This window comes from Bos indicus, chromosome 1, assembly GCF_029378745.1.
Source record: "Bos indicus isolate NIAB-ARS_2022 breed Sahiwal x Tharparkar chromosome 1, NIAB-ARS_B.indTharparkar_mat_pri_1.0, whole genome shotgun sequence".
Taxonomy (NCBI): Eukaryota; Metazoa; Chordata; class Mammalia; order Artiodactyla; family Bovidae; genus Bos; species Bos indicus.
The window spans coordinates 69,852,486-69,877,981 of record NC_091760.1 but is presented as its reverse complement, the minus strand read 5'-3'; the positions used below and the strand labels follow the sequence as shown (position 1 = coordinate 69,877,981).

The window sequence follows — 25,496 nt, the reverse complement described above, 5'->3', positions numbered from 1 at the left end:
GTTCCTAGAGATCGATGTGCCAGGCCCTCCTCCACCCTCCCACAGGGCATATCTGAGACTCCCTTTCACACTTGCCATGCTCTGATGTGGTCCCTGCGTGTGAGAAGGTCATTGGGATGTGAGCATCAGGACCCACAGGCTTCCGTGAGCCAGTCAGAAGACCCAGCCACTTGCAGTCCCAGCCCCTCCTTCCTCTGCAGCCAGGCTACATCCCAGGACCTGAATGTGCCTCTGGGCCTGTGTTTAAGACAGACATTGATCCTGGAGAACAGAGAGGGTGAGTGGATGGTGCTGGGGTTGGAAACCACACCCCTGAGGAGTGGTTAAAGGTTAACTAGGAGGAGAGACACCACCGGAAGAAGTGTGTTTCCCGACCTCAGACATCACTACGGAGGAGGGCTGTTCCAGGGAACGTACCTGGGTGGCCACAGAGAAACAGGTTCGTGTTCAAGGCAGGGGAGAATTGTCTAACAAAGACCTGTGTTTGGCGTGGAACAGGCTGCCAGGTGTGACAGTGGGTCTGTATGGGGACCCCAGGCCCATATGCTTGGGGTGCCATTCAAAAGGTCCCTGCCCGGGGCAGAGCATGGTTGAGCCAACCTCTAGGGTCCTTCCAGCTCCAGGCGCTGGGTATTCCCTCTGAAGTGGCTGTTCTGCCCAGTAACCCGCCGGTGCTTCTGTTCCGTAGTGACCTCTTCTAGCCTGTTTCCTTTGGGCCTCACTGCACCCTTTTGAGCTGCATTTGTATTCAGTCACTGTGACTATGAACTCTGCCTGCACACTCGTTTTGTGTGCCAGGCACAGCTAGCCTGAAGCTAATGCCCGGAAAAGCTTTCTGCTCCCGATGGCTTCCCCATGGAGCCACCTTGCCCAGTGGGCAAAAGTCCAGGTGACGTGGGCAGCTGATCAAGGGGACCCAGGGACAGTCTGGAAGTGGACAGGGAGGATGGAAGCCTGTTCTGGGTCCTTTGAGTGACCTTTCTCCTTTGTTAGACCTCGTAGCCCCTTGCGTGTGACTTGTTCCAACCCCAGAAACCAAAGCCTCACAGGCCAGAGCTTCATGTCATCAAATAGAGAAACTACACCCTTACTCCCTAGCCCTTATTTTTCCCCCAGTCCAACCCTGGAGCCAGATGTTGGAGATGAACAAGCCTGCAAGTTTGTCTTCACTCTTGGGAGGATCCAGTTTCTATTTATTTTCTCAAAGGCTGTAAGACCGGGTATTCTGTCTCCAGTCTGCTTCCTCTTTAATGAACTGCTGCTCCCTCTTCACCATTTCAAGGTCCCAGGTCCCCCCATTCCAGGCCTGGCTGCCCGGGGCTTCCAATAACGATCCCACTGCCACCCACCCACCCTCCCCGCTCCTGCAGCTTGTACTGGGGGATCCCCTGGCCCTGCAGCCACTTTTTCTGCAATCCCCATTAGTTTTCTCGGATCCCAGTGTATAACAGGTGATTGGATGTAACATTTTTCAATTAGCCCCTTAATGCTTCCCATATTTATATGATTAAAAGAAGGTGTTTGTTGGATTCCAAAGCATATTAAATAGTTGGTGGAATAGGGAGTGACGTGAGTGAACACTTGTAGACATTGTGAGGGAGGTTTCTTGTTGCACAGCCCCGATCTTATTCATGTGTCCCCTTACGACTCATTCCTCACTGAACACAAAGTATGTGCCAGGTGCAATGCTCTTTGTTGTTTTGGGCCCCACACCCCTTTCTCTCTTCTCTCAGCTCTAGATTGCTACTGCTTTTTAAGGACAGAGCAGAGTGTTGGTAAGTTCTCTACTGAGCTTCCAACTGGTGAAGTCATCTCCAGCCCCAGCACAGAGGAGACTATTCAGTACCCAGAAAACCAGAGGGTTTGCCTCCTGGGACCTGGACAGAGTCAGAGATTCTGGGTTTGGTGACAGGTCCCCCCAGCTCGTGTGTCTGGAGTCTGTGGATTGCTGCTTTTCACATAGCATGGTCTCCTATGCACATGTGTGCCTCACCTGGAACAGCTGGAGTAAACGTGAGTCACAGAATGCATCACCTTCTGGTGGCGGGATGCAAGCTGGTGGCCTGGAGAGGGGTGGGCCTGGGACCTTGGCTGCTTACACAGAGTGGGCTTAGGAAAAGGAGGGTGAGACATGCTGCACTGCCCAGAGGTTCTGGCTCAACACAGGTCATGGGAATGGATTATAAGACAGAATGGACAGTTTGGGACTGGACAGGTGCTGTTGGGGGACCAGGAAGGTAGGATGAAAGAGACACCTTTAAGTTTTCTAGATAAGACATTTGATGGTCCCTTTGTCAGAAATGGGGAAGAAGGTGCCTCAACTTTGGAGTAGTTGAGTTTTAGGTGATGGCAGACACATCTGGCTTTTGATGAAGACCCGGGACTAAAACTCCAGAAAGAGGTCGGTGGGGGGCGGGGGTGGGGGTGGCGGGGACGTAATTGTGTGCTGTTCAAGCAGATGTACGGAACTTGGGTAAATCTCCCCAGAGGACAGTCTTACCTTTGACCTCATCCAGTGCCTGGAGAGGAAGTGGAATCTGCAAGCAGCGGAGGGGAATGGGGCACTGGACAGTGTAATGTCCAGGACACCAAGGGCAGGAGAGCTCGAGGGAGGCCCTGGTTGGCAGCAGAGAGGCGGGAGAACAAGATGAGAGGATCGCTGTGGGGCTGGCGACAGGACCTCAGCATGGGGTTCTCCACCTTGGCTGCACTGGAGTCTCACCTGGGAGCTGGAACCTGGCCTACAGACCACAGGAGAGCCGCTGGGCATTAGCATCATTAGAGTACCCTCAAGTGCAGCCAGGGCAGAGAACCACTGTGGGGAGCAGCTAGAACCATCTGTGAAAGAGGGAGTGGGGGCATGTGAGGAGACTGGGTTATACAGAATTGGGGAGAGAGTGGAGGCAACCTGTCTGCTAGTCTTAGAGACAGGTGATGAGAGATGCTGGGTCAAAAGCAGGGTATTTATTTTAAGTGGGTCATGAGCATATTTTTAGGCACGAGGAAGGAAGCAAAGGAAATTGACTAATGGAACAGTGCCCAGAGAGAGTGGAATTTGGGAGCTGCGTTTCCTAGGGGAGGGAGAGCACTCCTACCTTCAGGGCAGTCAGACCAGAAAAGAAAGCAGGAGGATGCCCCATTTATTTATGATGGAGAGACATCCTTGAGCTGTGGAGGCAGACTCTGAGTGCCTGGAGTAGACGAGCCCTGTTCCGTCTTCCCTGGATGCTCCTCCTGAGTGCGTGGGAACCGGGAGTTGGGAGGATAGAACAGACCTTATGTGGCTTTGATGCAGACTTGACCAAAGAGAAGGCAAGTGAACTGCAGTCTTGGCCAGATACTGGGTTTCTGACTTCTGAGTCCAGTGCATTTCCGTCCCGCCCACCCCTGACATTTTCATCTGAGGGCAGACCTCTATCATGTTGGAGGAGATTGGCTTTTAAAAATCTTGTTTTTACCCAGAGACTTGGAGAAAAGTTTAGCTAAACAAATAAATCTTTTTTTTTTTCCCTCTTAAAATAGTTTTGTATAAAAAACAGAATATATTCAATTTAAAAATTTAGAAAATGCAGAGAGCCAAAAGGAGATAAACATCATATCCCTACAATCCAAAACCAAGATTGTGCATTTCTGGATTTCAGTCACAGATTTTCAGCCTCATGGAAATACCAAGGACAGTCACTGTCAGTTCTTCTCTCTTTACATCATGCAAGTACTGAACTGACTGCTCCTTGTGTGTGGATTTTGTTTTAATCCTCTCAACAGCCCTATTCTATCAATACTATTATTATCTCCATCTTATAGCTGAGAAGCTGGGACTGGAAAAGATAAAGTAACTTGCCCAAGGTCACAAAGAAAAGCTGAGGGAAGGTGCGGGCATGAACCAAGATTTGCCACTCATCCATTCATTGGAGCCCACGCACTCAGCTACTTCTGTGGACACTGCCACCAGACAAAGGAATACTCATAACTGGTGTTCCAGTGCAGTACTGACGTCAAGTCTGGTCACCTAAATTTCTGTATTTGAGTGAATTTCTGAGCAAACTAAGCCCTCTTTTTCAAAAAGAAAAACTTTATTGAGGTATAATGGATGTATGGGCTTCCCACGTGGCTCATCCACCAATGCAGAAGACGCGTGAGATACGAGTTCGATCTCTGGGTCGGGAAGATCCCCTGGAGGAGGAAATGGCAACCCACTCTAGTGTTCTTGCTTGAAAAATCCCATGGACAGAGGAGCCTGGTGGGCTACAGTCCACAGGCTCAAAAGAGTTGGACACAACTGAGCTTGCACACTTAAGTTTATTATATATCCATCGGGTGTGTGCTCAGACGTGTCTGACTCTTTGCAACTTCATGGACTGTAGTCTGCCAGGCTTCTCTGTCCATGGGATTTTTCCAGGCAAGAATAATGGAGTGGGTTGCCATTTCCTCCTCCAGGGGATCTTCCTGACCCAGGGATTGAACTCATGTCTCCTGTGTCTTCTGCATTGGTAGGCGGATTCTTTACCACTGAGCCACCTGGGAAGCCCCTAGTATAATAAATTACATGTATTGAAAGTGTACAATTTGACAACTTTTGACCTTTATACGTACCCGTGAGATATATATGCACTGCAATCAAGACGACAAGCACACATCCTTCTCCCCACAACGAGTGCTTTTGCTCTTTTGTCATTTCTCCCTCCTGCATCTCCTGCCCTCTTTCCCCAGGCCCTCACTACTTTGCTTTCTATCACTACATTTGACTTTGCATTTGTTAAAACTTTATGAATCCAGTATATACTCTTTTTTTTTTGTCCTGGTTTATTTCAGAACCATTGTTTTGAGATTCATCTGTGCTGTTGAGTGTCTCTCTTCCTTCCTTTTGTTACAGAGTAGTATTCCATTGTATAGATCCACCACAGTTTGTCCATCCACCATTGATGGATATCTGGGTTGTTTGGATATTTGGTAGTTTTTGCCTATTATAAATGGAGCAGCTATAATGTAAATGTGCTCAAGTCTGTGTGGACCTATAGCCACGCTGGTGTGATCACTCACCTAGAGCCAGATATCTTGGAATGCAATGTCAAGTGGACCTTAGAAGCATCACTACGAACAAAGCTACTGGAGGTGGTGGAATTCCAGTTGAGCTATTTCAAATCCTAAAAGATGATGCTGTGAAAGTACTGCACTCAATATGCCAGCAAATTTGGAAAACTCAGCAGTGGCCACAGGACTGGAAAAGGTCAGTTTTCATTCCAATCCCAAAGAAAGGCAATGCCAAACAATGCTCAAACTACTGCACAATTGCACTCATCTCACACCCTAACCAAGTGATGCTCAAAATTCTCCAAGCCAGTCTTCAACAGTATGTGAACTGTGAACTTCCAGATGTTCAAACTGGATTTAGAAAAGGCAGAGGAAACAGAGATCAAATATCCAACATCTGTTGGATCATTGAAAAACCAAGAGAGTTCAAGAAAAACATCTACTTTTGCTTTATTGATTATGCCAAAGCCTTTGACTGTGTGGATCACAAAAAACTGTGGAAAATTCTTCGAGATGGGAATACCAGACCACATGACCTGCCTCCTGAGCAATCTGTATGCAGGTCAAGAAGCAACAGTTAGAACTGGACATGGAACAAGAGACTGGTTCCAAATAGGAAAAGGAGTACGTCAAGGCTGTATATTGTCACCCTGCTTATTTAACTTCTATGCAGAGTTGCTGCTGCTGCTGCTGCTGCTAAGTCGCTTCAGTTGTGTCCGACTCTGTGCGACCCCATAGACGGCAGCCCACCAGGCTCCCCCGTCCCTGGGATTCTCCAGGCAAGAACACTGGAGTGGGTTGCCATTTCCTTCTCCAATGTGTGAAAGTGAAAAGTGAAAGTGAAGTCACTCAGTCGTGTCTGACTCTTAGCGACCCCATGGGCTGCAGCCTACCAGGCTCCTCCGTCCATGGAATTTTCCAGGCAAGAGTACTGGAGTGGGGTGCCATTGCCTTCTCCATCATGACAAATAGATGGGGAAACAATGGAAACAGTGACAGACTTTATTTTTGGGGGCTCCAAAACCACTGCAGATGGTAACTACAGCCATAAAATTAAAAGACACTTGCTTCTTGGAAGGAAAGTTATGATCAACCTAGACAGCATATTGAAAAGCAGAGACATTACTTTGGCAACAAAGTTCTGTCTAGTCAAAGCTATGGTTTTTCCAGTAGTCATGTATGGATGTGAGAGTTAGACTATAAAGAAACCTGAGTGCCAAAGAACTGATGCTTTTGAATTGTGGTGTTGGAGACGACTCTTGAGAGTCCCTTAGATTGCAAGGAGATCCAACCAGTCCGTCCTAAAGGAGATCAGTCCTTAATATTCATTGGAAGGACTGATGCTGAAGCTGAAACTCCAATACTTTGGCCACCTGATACGAAGAGCTGACTCATTTGAAAAGACCCTGATGCTGGGAAAGACTGGGGGCAGGAGGAGAAGGGGACGACAGAGGATGAGATGGCTGGATGGCATCACTGACGTGAGTTTGAGTGAACTCCGGGAGTTGGTTTTGGACAGGGAGGCCTGGCGTGCTGCAGTCCATGGGGTCGCAAAGAGTCGGACACGACTGAGCAACTGAACTGACGCTTTTATTTCTCATGGGTCAGTCGTTTGGAGTGAAATGGCTGGGTCATATGGAAGATGTTTAACTGTTTAAGAAACTATCCAACTGTTTTCCAGAGTACATGTATCACTTTACATCCCTAGCAGCAGTGTATGTTGGTTACATTTTCTCCCTCAGCATTTGATATGGCCAGTCTTTTTAATATTTAGCCATTAGGTGTGTGGTAGGATATCAGTGGTTTTTATTAACAGGAGGCTTTTAAACTTCCTGGTTTGCAATTCTTCATTGTCCCTGTGGCAACTGTGGAGCCTCATACATTAGGTAGTAAAAGGAGAAGATGTAAAAGTTATTGCTAGTCTGAGAGTAATAACCATAGATCCTTTTTTAAGTCCATCATATGTACTAAATACTTGTTAACCTAGCAACCACCCTGCAAAATAGGATTATTTTCATTTTACAGATGGAGAAACTGAGGCTTAGAGAGACGACATGACTGACTTAGTGTCTCAGAAAGCAAAGACTTGAACTCAGCCTTGCCTCTGCCGACACTCTCATACACTGGCCCCCATGCCACACTCCATTTTGTATTATAGTTATTCCTTAAAAAAAATCCACTTTCCCAATACTGCTCTCTGTCCTAAATGTGGATACAAAGCTTAAGCCTTCAAAATAGTCCAGGCAGACAGTGGGAAAATTATTTCTATTGTAAATTCTCTTTGGAGTCAGCGCTTGTATAATCTCCCAGCCCCAAAGCCTGGGTGAATGAATAAGCACGTCATTCTCCACAGCCCAACCTCTTGGCCAAGTTTGTTAACATCACTTACACAGTGAGAGTCCACTTCAGAGAAGACAGAATTAATATTATTATGCTACACTACTCTTCATTTGTGGAACTATTTCTTTTTCAGATGCCATTTTCCAATTCAGCAAACCTTTATCTTGGACCCAGCAGTCATTAATTGAGAGCCTACCATGCACTTTGAATTATTGCAGTTATCACACGCCCTCCTGTCTCCCTATGTGAGTGGATAGTTCAGCTTTGTGTGTAGAGGCAGATCATCTGAATCTGACTTCTGTGGTCCTTACTGGTTCAGTGACCTTGGGTTGGTTTCTTAATGTCTGAACACCAGTGTCCTCATCTGCAAGATGACAATATGTTACCTCCTTCATAAAGTTTGCAGTGAAGATGGAATGGAACAGTGGACGTGATCAATAAACTTTAATAAACTATTTTCCTTCTTACTAACATGAAAAAATGTAGAGGGTTAAATAATGTGGTCAGATCTACACAGGTAATTGCTAATGGCATAAACCTCCCATGCCCACCTTCAAGCTCCCAAGTTTCACGTTATTCTCACTGCTTGTTGTCACTCTCCTGTAGGTTTCTGCATGCCACTTGAGAAGCTGGTGTGGAATAAAGGAGGCAAATGACAGAGCCAACATTGAAGTCTTTTAAAGTTGCACTTGGATATTAAAGATAGTTTGAGGGAAAAAAGGGGAAGATTATTGCCTCTAATCTCAACCCCAGTGATATTCTGGTGTATTTTGTTTCAAACTCTTCTCTTTTTAATAGAAAGTGATGCTGGTTTCTTACTTGGTTTGTTCAGTCGCTCAGTCGTGTCTGACTCTTTACAACCCGATGAATCACAGCACGCCAGGCCTCCCTGTCCATCACCAACTCCCGGAGTTCACTCAGACTCACGTCCATCGAGTCAGTGATGCCATCCAGCCATCTCATCCTCTGTCATCCCCTTCTCCTCCTGCCCCCAATCTTTCCCAGCATCAGAGTCTTTTCCAATGAGTCAGCTCTTCGCATCAGGTGGCCAAAGTATTGGAGTTTTAGCTTCAACATCAGTCCTTCCAGTGAACACCCAGGACTGATCTCCTTTTGGATGGACTGGTTGGATCTCCTTGCAGTCCAAGGGACTCTCCAGAGTCTTCTCCAACACCACACTTCAAAAGCATCAATTCTTCGGCACTCAGCCTTCTTTATAGTCTAACTCTCACATCCATACATGACCACTGGAAAAACCATAGCCTTGACTAGACGGACCTTTGTTGGCAAAGTAATGTCTCTGCTTTTTAATATGCTGTCTAAGTTGGTCATAACTTTCCTTCCAAGCAGTAAGCGTCTTTTAATTTCATGGCTTCAGTCACCATCTGCAGTGATTTTGGAGCCCAGAAAAATAAAGTCACCCACTGTTTCTACTGTTTCCCCATCTATTTCCCATGAAGTGATGGGACCAGATGCCATGATCTTAGTTTTCTGAATGTTGAGCTTTAAGTTAAGTTTTTCACTCTCCTCTTTCACTTTCATCAAGAGGCTCTTTAGTTCTTCACTTTCTGCCATAAGGGTGGTGTCATCTGCATATCGGAGGTTATTGATAGTTCTCCTGGCAATCTTGATTCCAGCTTCTGCTTCTTCCAGCCCAGCGTTTCTCATGATGTACTCTGCCTAGAAGTTAAATAAGCAGGGTGACAGAATATAGCCTTGATGTATTCCTTTTCCTATTTATAACCAGTCTTTTGTTCCATGTCCAGTTCTAACTGTTGCTTCCTAACCTGCATACAGGTTTCTCAAGAGGCAGGTCAGGTGGTCTGATATTCTCATCTCTTGCAGAATTTTCCACAGTTTATTTTGATCCACACAGTCAAAGGCTTTGGCATAGTCAATAAAGCAGAAATAGATGTTTTTCTGGAACTCTCTTGCTTTTTCAATGATCCAGTGGATGTTGCCAAAGAAGGCAATGGCAACCCACTCCAGTACTCTTGCCTGGAAAATCCCATGGATGAAGGAGCCTGGTAGGCTGCAGCCCATGGGGTTGCGAAGAGTTGGACACATAAGCGACTTCACTTTCACTTTTCACTTTCATGCATTGGAGAAGAAAATGGCAACCCACCCCAGTGTTCTTGCCTGGAGAATCCCAGGGATGGGGGAGCCTGGTGGGCTGCCGTCTATGGAGTTGCATAGAGTCTGACACAACTGAAGCGACTTAGCAGCAGCAGCAGCAGCAGCGGATGTTGGCAATTTGATCTCTGGTTCCTCTGCCTTTCCTGTAACCAGCTTGAACATCTGGAAGTTCACAGTTCACATATTGCTGAAGCCTGGCTTGGAGAATTTTGAGCGTTACTTTACTAGCGTGTGAGATGAGTGCGATTGTGCGGTAGTTTGCGCATTCTTTGCATTGCCTTTCTTTGGGATTGGAATGAAAACTGACCTTTTCCAGTCCTGTGACCACTGCTGAGTTTTCCAAATTTGTTGGCATATTGAGTGCAGCACTTTCATAACATCATCTTTCAGGATTTGAAATAGCTCAACTGGAATTCCATCACCTCCACTAGCTTTGTTAGTAGTGATGCTTTCTAAGGCCCACTTGACTTCACATTCCAGGATGTCTGGCTCTAGGTGAGTGATCACACCATCATGATTATCTTGGTCGTGAAGATCTTTTTAGTACAGTTCTTCTGTGTATTCTTGCCACCTCTTCTTAATATCTTCTCCTTCTATTAGGTCCCTACCATTTCTGTCCTTTAGTGTGCCCATCTTTGCACGAAATGTTCCCTTGGTATCTCTAAATTCTTGAAGAGCTCTCTAGTCTTTACCATTCTGTTGTTTTCCTCTATTTTTTTGCATCACGCTGAGGAAGGCTTTCTTATCTCTTCTTGCTGTTCTTTGGAACTCTGCATTCAAATGGGTATATCTTTCCTTTTCTCCTTTGCTTTTCGCTTCCCTTTTTTTCACAGCTATTTGTAAGGCCTCTTCAGACAGCCGGTTTGCTTTTTTGCATTTCTTTTTCTTGGAGATGGTCTTGATCCCTGTCTCCTGTACAATGTCACAAACCTCCGTCCATAGTTCATCAGGCACTCTATCAGATCTAGTCCCTTAAATCTATTTCTCACTTCCACTGTATAGTCATAAGGGATTTGATTTAGGTCATACCTGAATGGTCTAGTGGTTTTCTCCACTTTCTTCAATTTCAGTCTGAATTTGGCAATAAGGAGTTCATGATCTGAGTCACAGTCAGCTCCCAGTCTTGTTTTTGCTCACTGTATAGAGCTTCTCCATCTTTGGCTACAAGGAATCTAATCAGGCTGATTTCAGTGTCGACTATCTGGTGATGTCCACATGTAGATTCTTCTCTTGTGTTGTTGGAAGAGGGTGTTTGCTCTGACCAGTGCATTATCTTGGCAGAATGCCATTAGCCTTTGCCCTGCTTCATTCTGTACTCCAAGGCCAAATTTAATCACACTCTAATTACAGTACTGTATTCTTTTCCACTGTTATAAATGTTTACAATAATTTCATACTTTTTATGAACACAATTTCTAATGGCAGTGAGGAGAGATCTCAGTTGACTTAACTGTTCCCAAGTAGTAGGGTATTCACCTGTTTCCCGTTTTGTCACTATTAGTAAGAACACTGCTATGTGTGTTTCAGAATACTTCTTGCAGATAGTCTCCTGAAGGAGATAGTCATTGAGTCAAAAGATGTGTACTTCTTCAAGGGTTTTTTTCAAGTCAGGTGTACTGAGGGATAATTTACATAGAGTAAAATTCACCCTTTTATATATATAAAGTCTTAAAGCCACCCCAAGAATTAAGATATAAATGAAGAAAAAAATTGATGAAAAAAGAGATGTAGATGATTTCTTTCGCCTGAGGAAGTTTTCTGGTGGTGTCTCTTGTTGACTCCTGTCTTTGGCCTCAGCCTTTGGCCATCACTGATCTGTTTTCTATCCCTATATACTTGTCTTTCCATGAATGTCTTCTGAATGAAGTTAGGCTCAAGTTTCCCTTTGAGGGTTTTTTTTTTTAGGCTTTTTCCACTTAAATCTGGAGCTTTGGAGATTCATCTGAGTTGTGTGTATCTGCAGTTTGTCCCTTATTATTGCTGAATAGTATTCCATTTAGAGATGTATGACGGTATGTCTATGTGTTCTCCACTTGATGGACATCTGGATTGTTTCTAAATTTTGGTAATCATGAATAGCTGCTATATAAATATTTGCATAGTAGTTTTTATGTGAGCAAAAGTTTTCATTTCTCTTGGATAAATACCAAAGGGTGAGATTGCTGAGTTGATGGTCAGTGTGTATTTAACTTTATAGGAATATGCCAAACTGTTTTCCAAACTTGCCAAAACATTTTGTATTCTCACTAGCAATTTATGAGAGTTCTAGTTGTTCCACCTTCTTTCCAGCACTTGGTATCTTCAGGGCTCTTTTTTTTTTTGGCATAGCTATCCAGTGGCATTTCATTGCGAATTTAATGTGCACTTCCTTAATGACTAAGGATGTTGAGGATCCTTTTGTGTGCTTATTTCCATCCATATCTCTTCTTCGGTAAAATGTCTATTCAAGTTTCTATTTTTAAAAATTCAGTTGTTTGTGTTGTTACCAACCTACGAGAGTGCTTGGTACATTCTGAGTACAAGTCCTTTATCAGATTTTTATTTTTTGCCAAACATTTTCTCCCAATCATGCCTTGTCATTTCATTTTCTCAATGAGAAACCATTGAGAAAGAGAAGATGGTTTTAATTTTGGTGAAGTCTTGCTTATACCAAGATTACAAACCAAGATTATAAAGCTTTTTCTCCTTTCTTTCCTTTGGACATATTATAGTTTTAGGTCTATGGTCCTATTTGAGTTCATTTTTGTACATAGTGAGAGGTATGGGTTAAGCTTCATTTTTTTTCAAATAGATGTCTAATTATTCCATTAAATTGACCACATGTGTGTGGGCCTATTTCTGGTTTCTGTTGTGTCCCACTGGTCTGAGTGTCTTTCCTTTTGTCAGCAGCACGCTGTCTCAATTACTGTAGCTTTTAGTAAGTCTTGGCCTTATTGAATGAATTCCACAACTTTGTTGTTGTTTTTCAAAATTGTTTTGAGTTTTCATTGTTGAGTTCTCATATATGCCAGTTATTAGCCCTCCTAACATATTCTCAGTCTTGCCACCAAGGGGACCCACTCCTCTCCACTTCTAATCCCTTAAATTAGATTTGTCACAATTTAGGATTTCATGGCTGTAAGGGACTTTCTAGGTTTCTTCCTCAGGGTTTTGAAAATGTGCCCGGCCTCCTCATCGTGCCTTTACTGGGCTTCCTAGTGGCTCAGATGGTTAAGAATCTGCCTGCAAGGCAGGAGACCTGGGTTCGATCTCCGGGTTGGGAAGATTTCCTAGAGAAAGGAATGGCAACCCACTCCATTATTCTTGGCTGACCATTATTCCATGGACAGAGGAGATTCTGTCCTCTGTACCTGGCCTTCTTATTGAGCCTTTAGTAGTGCCTAGGATACCTCCCCATCCCCAGCTTCTGCCTTCCCCCTCATGTCTTCTTCCAGCTTCCTGGAAGGATCCTCCTGACCTTTAGCTCAGTTTATGTTTCCTCTGCCCTGGGAAGACTTTCTTGCTTCTTCCCCCAGTTTCTGTTGAGAGTGTATTTACCTTTTTTAGCACACTTAGCCTGATATGTTGAAGTTGTATTTCTGCTTGACTGCAAGCTTTTTGAAGTCCGGAACAGATGATTTCATAGACCCAGTGCCTTCCATGGAGCCTGCTCGAGGTCAGAGGTCAGTAATTGTTGGCTGAATGTTGGGCATCTGGGAAACCGATTCCCCAGAGGTAGATTCCTTGCTCACAGCTGGTATCCTGGCTTTCAGTCCTCGCTAGCTTCCTTTCAAACCACCTTTTCTTCCTTGTATTACTCTTTTTGTGACTTATTTCCATGCTGCTTTTCGAGTAAATAAGAAAATGTCATAGCTCTTAAAGGCTGTTTTGTCCATCATTTTGGTGATAAGAAAGGATGATACCCTCATCCCCTCATCTGCCATAAGGTGATAGCTTTTAACTTGTGAAGTCTATGAATCCGGTCTCCTATTTCAGTGTCAAGTGTTCGTGTGCAAATAAGTCAGCAGTGTTTAGACCCTTCCTGTGTTCGTCCTGCTACCATGTATTTTCTTTCACTACTGCTATGAAAGCACCCCAATCCCAGATTTTGTTGCCCTGTATCAGGATCTAGCTGCTCCTAACGGTAATGACTAGGAGTGCTTTGTGTAATGTCAGGGCCACAGTGGTTAAAGATTTAAAACAGAGTCCTTCCCTGACACTATAGCCTGTATTGAGCCATGCTACTGTCTGAAGCGTGGACATATTCCATACAGGGAAGCAGTTAAAGGGAGAAGAGAGGTTATCTGATTGACCTTAATCACTGGAGTAGTTCAATTAATGATTGAAGTGGTTTGCATCTACCAGAAAGATGGCAGATTTTACCAAATTCTCCAAAGACAGATCCATCTGTTGGTCATTTGGGTGCTCTGTTCTGAGTGATTTGTGTCTTAATTGGGGGACTGAAGTGGTCACTTACCGGTCGGTCACCTTAGACTGTGGCAGCCAGCCGAGTGTGTTGGAGTGTGGGGAAGTTGGGGTAGGCTAAAGGCTATTCTGTGCAAGGAATACTAGGGGAGACTCAAAGGGGAGGCCTCCAGGAGTGGCTATCAGGTAGAGAGTGGGAGCAGCGAGGGCAGGGTGGCCTGCAGCGAGGGGTTCCAGGCACAGGTGAACCCCGCGGTGGAGATTCACCTCTGCCCTTTGGCTTTCCCCATCAGCTGGCTCTCTGTGATCCCACAGTGCTTGTAGAGTGATCCCCCAGCTGTGCACGCAGAGGATCACCTGTGATCCGCACCACAACCCCTGGTTAGGGCCAGTGCCCCGTCTGATGCCCCAGGGCAGCCAGGAAGCCTTTAAACCCGTCAACTTCTGTGCCTCAGGAGAAGATCGGCTGGCGAAAGGATGCGCTGCACTTGCTGGTGTTCACCACGGACGACGTGCCCCACATCGCACTGGACGGAAAGCTGGGGGGCCTGGTGCAGCCGCACGATGGCCAGTGCCACCTGAACGAGGCCAACGAGTACACGGCGTCCAACCAGATGGTAAGGGCTGGACCCCCAGCACCGCCCTTGCGACCTTGCCTGTGGTCTGAGGCCTCACCCAGCCTTGACCACCTTCCTCCGGACTTCTCCTCACTGACTTCCCCATCCTTTCTTGGGACTGGGTTTCTATTCCATCTCCTCCAACTGGGCTTCCAGAACTCCTGCTCATCATTACCTTAGAGCATTTCTCAAGGATTTCTGTAGCTGGTTCAGCTTTCTGCTGTTGTGCACCCACATGAGAAATGTTTAGTTGAAGGAAGAGGTGGGTGAGACAGGATAGATGTCAAAGGGAAGAGGCGATTTTACACGAGAGAGAGGACTGTGTTCCGCAGAGGAAAAAAACTGGGACAGAAGTTATGAGGCAAGACCAGCAAAGATGAGACTTCCTGGTTTCTAGAAATGGGTTTCCTGAGGCCCTGCGTTCCATCAGTGTTGGGGCAGGTGGCAGGTGTCCTGTACTGGCTGAGAAGCCCCAGGGACTTGCCACTTTCAGTAGTCTGTCACTGTGGTTGTGCAGTTAAATAGAATTTATGCAGAATTTCAAACATATAATAGGCCAGTAAATGAACTTCTACCTACCTGTCACCCAGACCCAACAATTAAGATTTTTTTCACACTTGCTGTACAAAGTTTGTTTTTTCTTCCCAAATATCCTCTTCGTTCCCAGATGCGCTTTCCAGAGTGCATTTGGTAGAGTGGGTGACTATAGAGAAATTCTTTCTAAATCTTGCTGGACTAACCCATTTTCTCCAGTTTTAAGAGGTGGTCAAAAATAATGGAGTCCAGAGAAAGAACTCCTAACTATACTACCTGATAACTGTAGAACCTCACTGGAGTGGTTCTGGAGGAGTCCTGGACCCATTCAGTTCAGTTCAGTTCAGTCTCTCAGTCATGTCCAACTCTTTGCGACCCCATGAATCGCAGCACGCCAGGCCTCCCTGTCCATCACCAACTCCCGGAGTTCACTCAAACTCACTTCCATCAAGTCAGTGATGCCATCCAGCCATCTCATCCTCTGTCATCCCCTTCTCCTCCTGCCCACTTCCCTCCCAGCATCAGAGTCTTTTCCAATGAGTCAACTCTTCGCATGAGGTGGCCAAAGTACTGGAGTTTCAGCTTTAGCATCATTCCTTCCAAACTCATTATCGGCCCTTAAAATCCTTCAGGACTTTGTTAAGCTGCCTTGCAGCATCCTTCAGGGAGCATTCTCCATCCCTCCCTCCCTCCTCTGTACCCCTTCCCACACCACAGCCCAACTTGTCCAAATGTCAGCAGCCTTTTCTGCCCATTCTGAGCCGTGAGAGGACTGAGCAGAACCTGTGCAGGACATTGGCAGGCCCAGCACTGGGCATGGGAAAAGGAAAATAGGGCAAGGAGATCAGGAAGAAAGTCTTAGGGGAGAGAGGACAGATAAGCAGGTGCTGATGGCAGGATGTGGTCACTGCTGTCCTGCTGGCTTCCCCACTCTGCCGCATTCCTGCAGAAGGGATGGAAACATGGACCAAGTGTGGGAGACCTCCACTCATCACTTCTGCATTCTGGGTTGAGAGGGGCAGGAGGAGTGAGTCTGGTTTGGTGGGTTCCAGAGGGTCCTTTCCTGGAGAATCTTCCCTACATAGTTTCTCAGTAAGGAGCTGCCCAGGGGGCTTAGCTGTTAAGGGGCTGCTAGGGGAAGATGCTTATTATCTGCACAGGTGCTGAGTTACTGAGTGCATGCTAGAGCCAGGTGCTAGTGTCTCTACTTGCAAGAAATGTTACAGCCTTGACTTTTGCCTTGGCCCTAGGACTATCCATCCCTTGCCTTGCTTGGAGAGAAATTGGCAGAGAACAACATCAACCTCATCTTTGCAGTGACAAAAAACCACTATATGCTCTATAAGGTACACCTGAAAGGGAGCAAGGGAGGCTGGTGGACTGAACCTGGGGGCCCTGCTGACTCTGAGATGATTGGGAGAATGGAATGTGGGGCCATGTGAAGTGTGGGGCGGCTGCATGAGGAGTGTTAACAGCCCTGCTCTGTGTGGGCAGATATCCAAAGGAGCGTGGAGTATAGTCCTGTCTTGATCTAGTAGAAAATGATGGTATTGAGGAAGCTCTTAAGTATTCATATAGCAGAGCATACCAAGCGAGTTAAACATATGGTTTCTAATTTGATAATGAGGGAAACAGTATCAATTCCTGTTTTTCAGATGATGAAATGGAAACACCCAGGGAATAGGGAAGGAAGATATAAAAGGAAGATGTGCAGAGAGAAAACTAGGCGTACATGTAGACAGGCTGCATGCAGAGTCTGTGTGCCTTCCCGCAGAGTGTGGGAGACCAGTGGGTTAGTCTGGGGCAGGAATTTCCAAAGAAAACAGTAAGTGTCTTGAGTGCACAGAGCAGTCTGTATGAGTCTGTTACAAGACTTTCCCCAGTCATCCCACGGGCCACCGCTCTACTCTCCCCTCATGAATGTGCTTCTCCCCCACAATCATGGGCAAATCGCCTTTCACTAGAACTCTCCTGCGAGCTGCTCCCGGAGTGTTCGTGTCAGTTGGTGTGAAGCCCAGCTCACCTCTGATATCCTTTGAAATGAGAGGTCATGAGAAGTTCATCCCCACCTCCAGAACGGTCAACCCCAGTCCCCTCTCTCTGCTGCTCTTAAATATCCGCAAGAGAACCTTTGTCTGAAGGTGTGTTTCTACTGTACCTGCCTGAGATGATCATTGATAAAACGCCACTTATATCTTCTTAAGTTCTTACCTTCTTTTAGTCTGAATCAATTTTAGATGAAAACAAGAGAAAGAGATTTTTTTTTGTCTTTGTTTAGTGAAGATAGCAGGATAGGACATGGCCATTTACAGGGATCAGTTTTGGAGAGGCGGTTGCACGGGCTGTACTCCAGATGCTTCAGGAAGGAAGAGACCCACCTTGGCTTAAGCCAGCCTTGCTCAGAACCAAGTACACCTCACTCAGGGAGGAAGCATGTCCAGTCCAAGGCAGGCTGAGGGTGGTGGCTATTTCTAGATGTTTCTGTCACTTTAGTAAGTGACATACACAGGCCTTGGTACCAGTGAAAGAAGAAAGGCAGCCACGTCAAGGCAGCCTGCTTTGCCAAGGACTTCACCCAGAGATACCAGACCTCCTTGGAAGGCACCATTCCCATTCAGTTCCCTGCTAAGGAAAGAGACTGTCTTGGAGACCACTGGCAGAGTTTCCTCTTTCACTCTTCCTGGACAGGTTGAGGGCATCTTTGAACGGAAACTGGGAATACCTACGTAGTCTAGAAGAGAGGACAAGAACATTGAGAATATATTGATTCTGGTGGTGGTGGTGGTTTAATCACTAAGTCGCATCCAACTCTTGCAAACCCATGGACTGTAGCCTGCCAGGCTCTTCTGGCAGGCGAGAATCCTGCCAGAGATCAAACCTGCATCTCTTGCATTGCAGGAGGATTCTTTACCATTGAGCCACCAGGGCTCCCTATATTGACACTAGAGGATGGAATTTCAGAGCGTTTTCCAGTACATGCCAGAGAGGAGGGGTCTCCAGGAAGAAGCCTGATGTTGTACTTTAGAAACACATCTTGTCAGACCCTTCTCACTCAGACCTTGCAGAACCGAGATTCCACAGCCTACTGCAACAGCTCCATTCCCTTGTGCTTGGTGTGGCATCTCTGAGTTCTGGTGCCAGTGAGTGGCAGAAGCAGTGCGGAGGGCCCTGACCATTCTAGCTCAGTAGGGCAGTGTTCACTGTTGGACAGGATGGAAAGGCAGAGTGGGCTCATTTATTTTCTTTTGTTTTTTTCTCGCAAGAATTTTACAGCCCTGATACCTGGAACAACAGTGGAGATTTTACATGGAGACTCCAAAAATATTCTTCAACTGATTATCAATGCGTACAACGTAAGTCACCGATTTCTTCTCCCACCTTCACCCCCACCCTCTCCCCTTGGGGCTCCAGGAGCTGGTGCAGACTCGGGTTGGAAGGGCGCCATTGTGCTGGGGTGCTTGGTTCCATGTGTTGCCTCCTGCCTCTTGAGTTTAGCACCTTCCTCCTCCGTTTGGATTCGGGGTAGAGAAGGCATCCTGCCTGTGCATCGGTCCCCCCTCACCCCTGCCACACCTTGACTCACATTGTAAGCGGATCCCAGTGAAGCAGCAAATGGCTCAGTCAGTCTCTGGCTGGTGGCCCTGGGATGTGCTTGGGTTCTGACTTTGTGGTAACCCCGGTCCCCGTTAGGGCACCACGCTTGGGTGGTGGGTACTGCTCTTCATCCATCCAGGTGCCTGGGCCATCATGCCACTGTGTTCCCTGTGGCAAGAAGTGAGAAGCACGCTCACTGCTCGCCTCCCAGCAGGACTGAAATTCCCCAGGCTCCTGGAGCTCCACATTGAGCCATAGACTAAAATGGATCAGAAGAATCCAACAAGAGTCCACAATAGTTCTTTTGCCTACTTGCGTAGGCTCTAATTGTATTCAAGTCCTTTTCAAGGGAGCCTGCGGGGCTGTTAAATACTGTGCTGTTGTAGCTCCATTAGCCTGACTCTGCTGTAGTATTAAGTATGGTGCTTAAGGACATGATTTAGGGGGTCACTGCTGCATCCCAAGCCAGTCATCTGCGATTCCCAAATCTCTCTCCATCCCACCCCCTTCCCTCCATTCCTAACACCCAAAAAGTGCTTGACGCAGACCTCCTCTCCTCGGGGAAATGACGAGCCCGGATTCTTGTGCTGGCACATATGTGCCCCTCCCTGTGAAGCCTCTAGTGCCCACCCAGCCCCTCATGAGGCCTGGTGGTTCCCGAGCTGGAATTCAGAGTGCATCTGCCTATTAAAAACAAAGTTCTACATAGAGTAAGTGTAGTTTAGCTGGCTCTATTATGTAGACTAGACCCATGGGCTAACCTAGGAATACAGTCAACTGCACTGGCATCACACGCTATTAGAAAAACCGTCTTACTTTCCCATGAATGATTTACACATGCACATTTGGACCTCTGTCTTTCCAGCTGAATTTGTTTCCTACTGTGGTAGCCTTATTTGGGGTCACAGAATGCTGCTGTGCTAGACCAGGGGCTGTAGGTAATACCCTTGTTACCGAGGTCCTGGAGCATAGGGTGCCAGCCCTCTCCTGGTCCTGAAGGCGGTGAGTGGGTGGCAGTAAGGAGTTGGGGCAGGTTTTCCCGCCTGCCCGTACCTGTCCCCTGATTCTGTGCAGCTAAGGGTCCTCTTTCTCTCATACATACTCTGATCCTCATTCTTGAAACTTCCTGTTGAGAGAAACTGGATTTCCTTCTCCTTCCTAACTCACTCCTCTCACACTAACATCCTCTTTTCTGATCTCTGACCTTTAATCTTCATCATGTCCAGCACAGAGCCCAGTGAGACCAGGTCTCCAGGTTAGCTACGCTTTGTGGTTTTCAGATTCCTGCAGTGTGTGGAGGCGTAATGTAGTGAGGGAGTCTGAGCAGGGTGTGTGTGAGGGAGGGCCCAGGCCTGCCCCACGTCACCTCTGTCCTAAGGGCCCCCCTCACCGTGATACCCAGGGTCTCAAGCTCTGAATATGAACAGGAGGGTCAGAACGAGAGCCAGAGGCCTGCCCTGGACTGATTGCCCCATCCTGCTGGAGTCCTAAGGCTTGAAGACCCCTGGGTTAGCAGGGGGACTGTTGCTGACCGGCTCTCAACCGTGGAATGACCACTGCTTACCTCTTGCCAGGCCAGAGCCTTTGGGGAAGAAATGGCTGAAAGGTGACTATGTCCTGAACTCCGGCATGGGGTGCAGGTTTCTCCTGGGCTTCTGGGGAGGAGCCGTCTCCCAGCACCTCCATCCTCAGTCAGCTCCTGAGTTCTGACATCCTGGGTAGCTGGCAGCCAGCTGCTCTCCCTCTGAGGCACGGTGCAATGACCTGAGCAGGACTCACGACAGATGAATTCGCTTTCTTAATGGAAACCCAGGGGCCTGGGTTAGGCAGAGTTCTGGAGGGGAGCAGGGAGCCCTCTCTGTGGCTGAGGATTCTGGAACAGGCAGAGTAGAGAGAAGATCTATTCCAGGCAGGGGCTACATTTGGAACCCGGAGTGAGCCCCCAAGGACCTCTATGGGTCCAGTACTATAGCTGCTCCCTGAGTTAGATTGGTGTGTCTGAAAGGAAACATGTCAGGAAACCAGACTCTGTGACTCCAGAGTGAGTGTGTGAAACCCGCCCTTTAAAATGGGCATTTCTGGAATACGATCCAAAGTAGCTATTCAAATTCAGTGGAAAAAGAAAACAGCTTTCTTGAGAAGTAATTAACAAACTATAATTTATAATGCACTGTACAGATTTAAAGTGCATGCTTTGATAAGTTTTTGACAGTTGTACACACCTGTAAAATCATCACCCCAGTGAACGTGTCAGTCACCCTGAAAAGTTGGGACCCTTGGTCGCTCCCTACTTCTGCTCTTTCCTTCAGTGGAAATTTTAAAGAAATACATTAACTATAGAAATGTGAAACAGCAAGGTGTTCAGAGCCAAGTCTAGCTGGTGGGAGCTGTGTTGGGGGGCACGTTGGTGTTCCGTGTTCATTAGCACCTGATTCGTTGGCTGCGGTCCTCTCTGGTAAGGACTGGCCTCGGCCGCCCACACGTCTCCTGGATTTGAGCCTGCACGGGTCCCTGTGTATGTGTGTACTTTGGCCTGTGGTGGGGGCTCTGGTTATCCTTTCACCTGCTCCTCTGCCCGGTCAGGGTCAGGGCATGGCTCTAACTGGACTGTTTGCGTTTCTCGGCGTCACCTTCCCGCCTCCGCACTTTGTGGTGGATTTCCTATGAGTCACACAGGCATGACTAAGTGTGGTGTGGACGCCTGCCTCCCCCAGTGCTGGCACACCATCTGTGGGGACATCCTGAAGGGACTGCAGCGGAACACACGTATCGGACGAGGTGGTGTGACTCGAGGCTGGGGAGGGAGTGCAGCAGGAAGGGTGTGTCTAACGTATCGTCTCGCAGAATCGAGTCTGTTGTTCTCAGCTTTCATGGTGGGACGTCTGCACCTCTGGGCTCTGATTGCTACATTTTTTCTCGCTATGCCAGATTCTTCATTGTAAGGGATCCCCGGTGTGGAGCTTTGCGCTACAGTTCTGGGTTCCCTTCCAGAGCTCGGAGGTAGGGCACTCGGTGCACGAATGTGCGTACACACGACACCAAGCATTGTGTCACATAGACAAAGGGAGGGTCGAACTCGGGGAGAAATTCTGGGGGTCCCTTTTCAGGATGAGCAAGAACAGGGTGTGCTGGACGCCACTAGAGCTGCACGTGGAGGGTGACGTCAGAGGCCTCCTCACCCAGCACATGGTTTTCTTTTCTCTGTTGCCATACGGTCTGCTCTTCCCGCTCCACAGCTGGCCTGCCTTAAAATGATAGCAGATGTCACCTAGCCTGGGTATTTAACAGCCTTTAAACTTCTTGACGTTGTCTACTCGTTCTAGGCTGTGAGGAATAAGGAATCATATTCAGAAACAAATTTGGGAGGAGTTCATTGAATTTCAGGAGTGACAAATAATGTTTTCATACATCACAACTGCATTGGCTGTGGCTTTGAGTTTCTACTGTATCCTGTACCCCAGCCACTTCTTCCTTCCTTCATTCATTCAACAAACAGAGACAGCTTAACGTGTGGCAGGCGTCATGCTACCTCCTGGGGATAAAACTGAACAGAACACAGTGCTACCCTCCAGAAACTCATAATCTTTGAGGGGAGACTGACTCAACCAGGATACGCCCTAAGCATCCACCTCCCTGAGGTCAGAGCCAGTTTCCAGTTAAGAAGTGTATAACTGCAGAGAGCACTGCAGGGGGACCCAGAAGGCCCGGTTCTGATCCTGCCTGCCCCTGCCAGCTAAGTGGGCTCAGTTCCCACTTCATAAAATGGGAAGTTTGAACTGAATAATCTCCACAGTTCCTACCCTTGCTAACATCTTAAAGCGTTTCTCATTCCAGAGACTACATGGGGATCGAGAATAATACACACTGTGGATCTGAACACAAAGCTTAGGGGTCTTGTGGCCAGAGTAGGACATAAGATTCCGTGTCCATCTGCTACAGTTACCCATGCATCGACTAGGAGTTCAGTCCTCAGAGTCCCCTTCCTCCGCCAGATTCCCCGTTAATTCTTCCAGGCAGTAGCTTCAGGAGATCTTGATGGCAAGTACTGATGCTTCTTCCCAATGTCTTGTTTGTGAGCCATGGGGCCTTCGCATTTCATGGGACTGAGCCTAAGGAATTTAAATAGCTCCAGTCTACCTAGCCCTTTAATGATAAACTGCTTTGCCTCATCCTCACTTACTCACAATTAAAATATACAATTTTAATTTACCTCATCTTCCAAAAATTTTCTTCCGCTAAGCCTGAGCTGCCTAGCACAGCTGTTGTTAAAAATATCCATCTTTCCCTCCATCCATCCATTCAATAAAAGTTTATGTTCAGTCCTAGAGAGAAATATGCTATGGTCCTTGGAATTCACAGCTCAGTGCGGAGAACAGATTTGTAAAAAAAACTGACCACATTTAGCAGGGCTTCCCTGGTGGCTCAGCAATAAAGAATCCACGTGCAATGCAGCAGATGCAGGTTCGATCCCTGGGTTGGGGAAGATTCCCTGGAGAAGGAAATGGCAAGCCACTCCAGCATTCTTGCCTGGGAAATCCCATGGACAGAGGAGGCTGACAGGCTACAGCCCATGGGGTTGCAGAGAGCAGGACATGGCTGAGCAACTGAACAGCAACAGATTGCGTTCAGCAAAGCTGTGCGTGCTGAGTGGCACTCTCGCAGTCCTCCGCCAGTGGAGGCTGGCACTACCAAGAGAAGAGGAAGTGGATTTAAGAGAGAATATTTTTAGAGTTGTAGAAGCACTTAGACAATTTGTGGCAAAGGGAGAGACTATTTTTTGCAGAGAGTGTTTTCAATAAGCTGTTAATGTGTTGGGAAAACTGCATATTTAACTAATGCAGGTTTAACACTTCATGCTCAGCAGGAAAAAAAAAAAAAAAAAAAGATAAGCAGCCCTAGGAGAGCAGGAAGCACTTCTGCCTTCCTCTGCCCAAAGCCTTGTTGCTGGAGTGCACCCGAGGAGGGAGATAGAGGCTGAAGGGCCGTCAGCTGATCTGGGGAGGGAGATCCATGTGTCTCTTGGAATGTGTGTGCAACCTGCTATTCTGAGTGTATTTAGTGTATAAAAAATCCTTTTTGTAAGATGTACCGTAATTACAAGTTAGTTCATTTGGCCTCTGTCTTCAAAGTATATCCTCCTTAGAGATTTTCAGTGGCGATTTTTAAAACTTGGAGACGTACAGACAATTGTGTAGACTTTTCACAAACTAAATACACCCCGAGTATTGAGCCACCCAGGCCAAAATGGAATATTACTATTATTGACTCCAGAACTCCTATGTCCTCTTCTATTACTATCCCCCAGGGGATAGTATAAATAAGCAGAATCATAGATTGTATGCTGTGCACATCTGGTTTCTTTTGGACTATGTGATATTTATGAGATTCATCTGTGTGGCAACAGGCAGTCATGTTTCATTCATTCTTGTACTGTATGGTATTCTACATGAGCACACCATAATTTGGAACAAAAATTCTGTTCTATCGATAAGCATTTGGCTAGTTCCAGTTTCTAGCTGTTACAGACAGTGTTGCTGTGAGCATTGTTGTATGTGTCTGCTGGTCAGTACACATCTCTGTTGGATATGATCCTGATGTGAATTGCTTGTCTAAGGTTGACCTAAGCATTAGTAGGTACCAACTGATGTTTTTCTTGAGGGTTGTACCAGTGCACACTCCCACCAGCAGGGTTTGAGAGCCCCAGTTGCCCCAACTCCGTTCCAACATTTGGTGTTTTTAGTCTTTTATCTTTTCTATTCTGATGGATAATTTTAACTTGATTTTGGTTTCATCTATTGTCTTGAGGACATATCCACACATAAGATGTTATGTTCTCTCAGAAAGTAGTTGAGAGCTCATGAATGTGGACCTCATCTGATGGGGGATGGATGTGATGGTGAGCAGTGGAGGGTGGGTTCCAGGAGAAAGTGCCTGCTGAGCTGATGGGAAGGGATGATAAGGAGCTGGTCAGGGGAGGAGAGAGAGGAGCAGTTGAGCAAAGGACCATAACCCCAGGCATGTGCAAGGCCCATAGTCTAGGGAGCACCTGGCAAGATATGAAGAGCTCCATGTCTAAAGCTGAGGGTGGGGATGAGAGATGGCTCTGCAGAGATGAGCAGGGACAGTTCATCACCCTTGGAATCAGATGAGGTTATCGTGCGGCAGGTGGACCACTAGCCACTTCTCTGAGCTCCCAGAGGGAGACCTCAGGCCCAGCCTAGTACGATGGTGTGTGGGTGTGGAGAGGAGGAAAGGGATGAGGGAGGAGCAGCGAACCTAGCTCACTGGCTCTCACCTTGGCTTGAGACCCCAGAGTCAGAGGAAGCCATGTGGGCATCAGAGGACCAGTGTGGAGAGCATCTCAGCTGTAGCCTTGACTGAGTGGTTCCGGCTTCTTCTCTCTCTGTTCAGAGCATCCGGTCTAAAGTGGAGCTGTCTGTCTGGGATCAGCCTGAGGATCTTAATCTCTTCTTCACTGCTACCTGCCAGGACGGTGTATCCTACCCTGGTCAGAGGAAGTGCGAGGGCCTGAAGATCGGGGACACGGTAAGTTCTCACCTCCTCATATGCTTAGACTTGTTAACATTGGTCATTGTGCTTTGGCTTCTGATAACTTTTGTGACTTACTAGAGGCCTTTGGGAGTTTGTATTCTGTCTTCCAGCTCAGCCTTCTCTGTGCTGTGCCTTCAAGATGCAGGTGGACTTCTTAAAAACTCCAGTCGGTACACAGCCCTCAGTATATTGGCTTCCTCAAGTTGACATGGTACCTTTGGTGCCTTTAACTTATTATTATTACCTTTGTTTGACAAGGATTAAATTGGGTTGGGGGAGTGTAAGTGG

The 25,496-nt window shown here is 46.9% G+C and overlaps 1 protein-coding gene across 2 annotated transcripts in view; it reads left to right on the top strand.

Moving 5' to 3' along the window:
• Positions 1 to 25,496, top strand: part of ITGB5 (integrin subunit beta 5) — a 115,580-nt gene that overhangs the window by 50,226 nt on the left and 39,858 nt on the right. For both annotated transcript variants that reach the window (XM_019956879.2, XM_070788757.1), the window contains exons 6-9: positions 14,367 to 14,528; positions 16,313 to 16,408; positions 18,326 to 18,415; positions 25,068 to 25,202. In XM_019956879.2, coding sequence (XP_019812438.2) covers positions 14,367 to 14,528; positions 16,313 to 16,408; positions 18,326 to 18,415; positions 25,068 to 25,202 — 483 coding nt within the window. The remainder of the gene's footprint in view (positions 1 to 14,366; positions 14,529 to 16,312; positions 16,409 to 18,325; positions 18,416 to 25,067; positions 25,203 to 25,496) is intronic.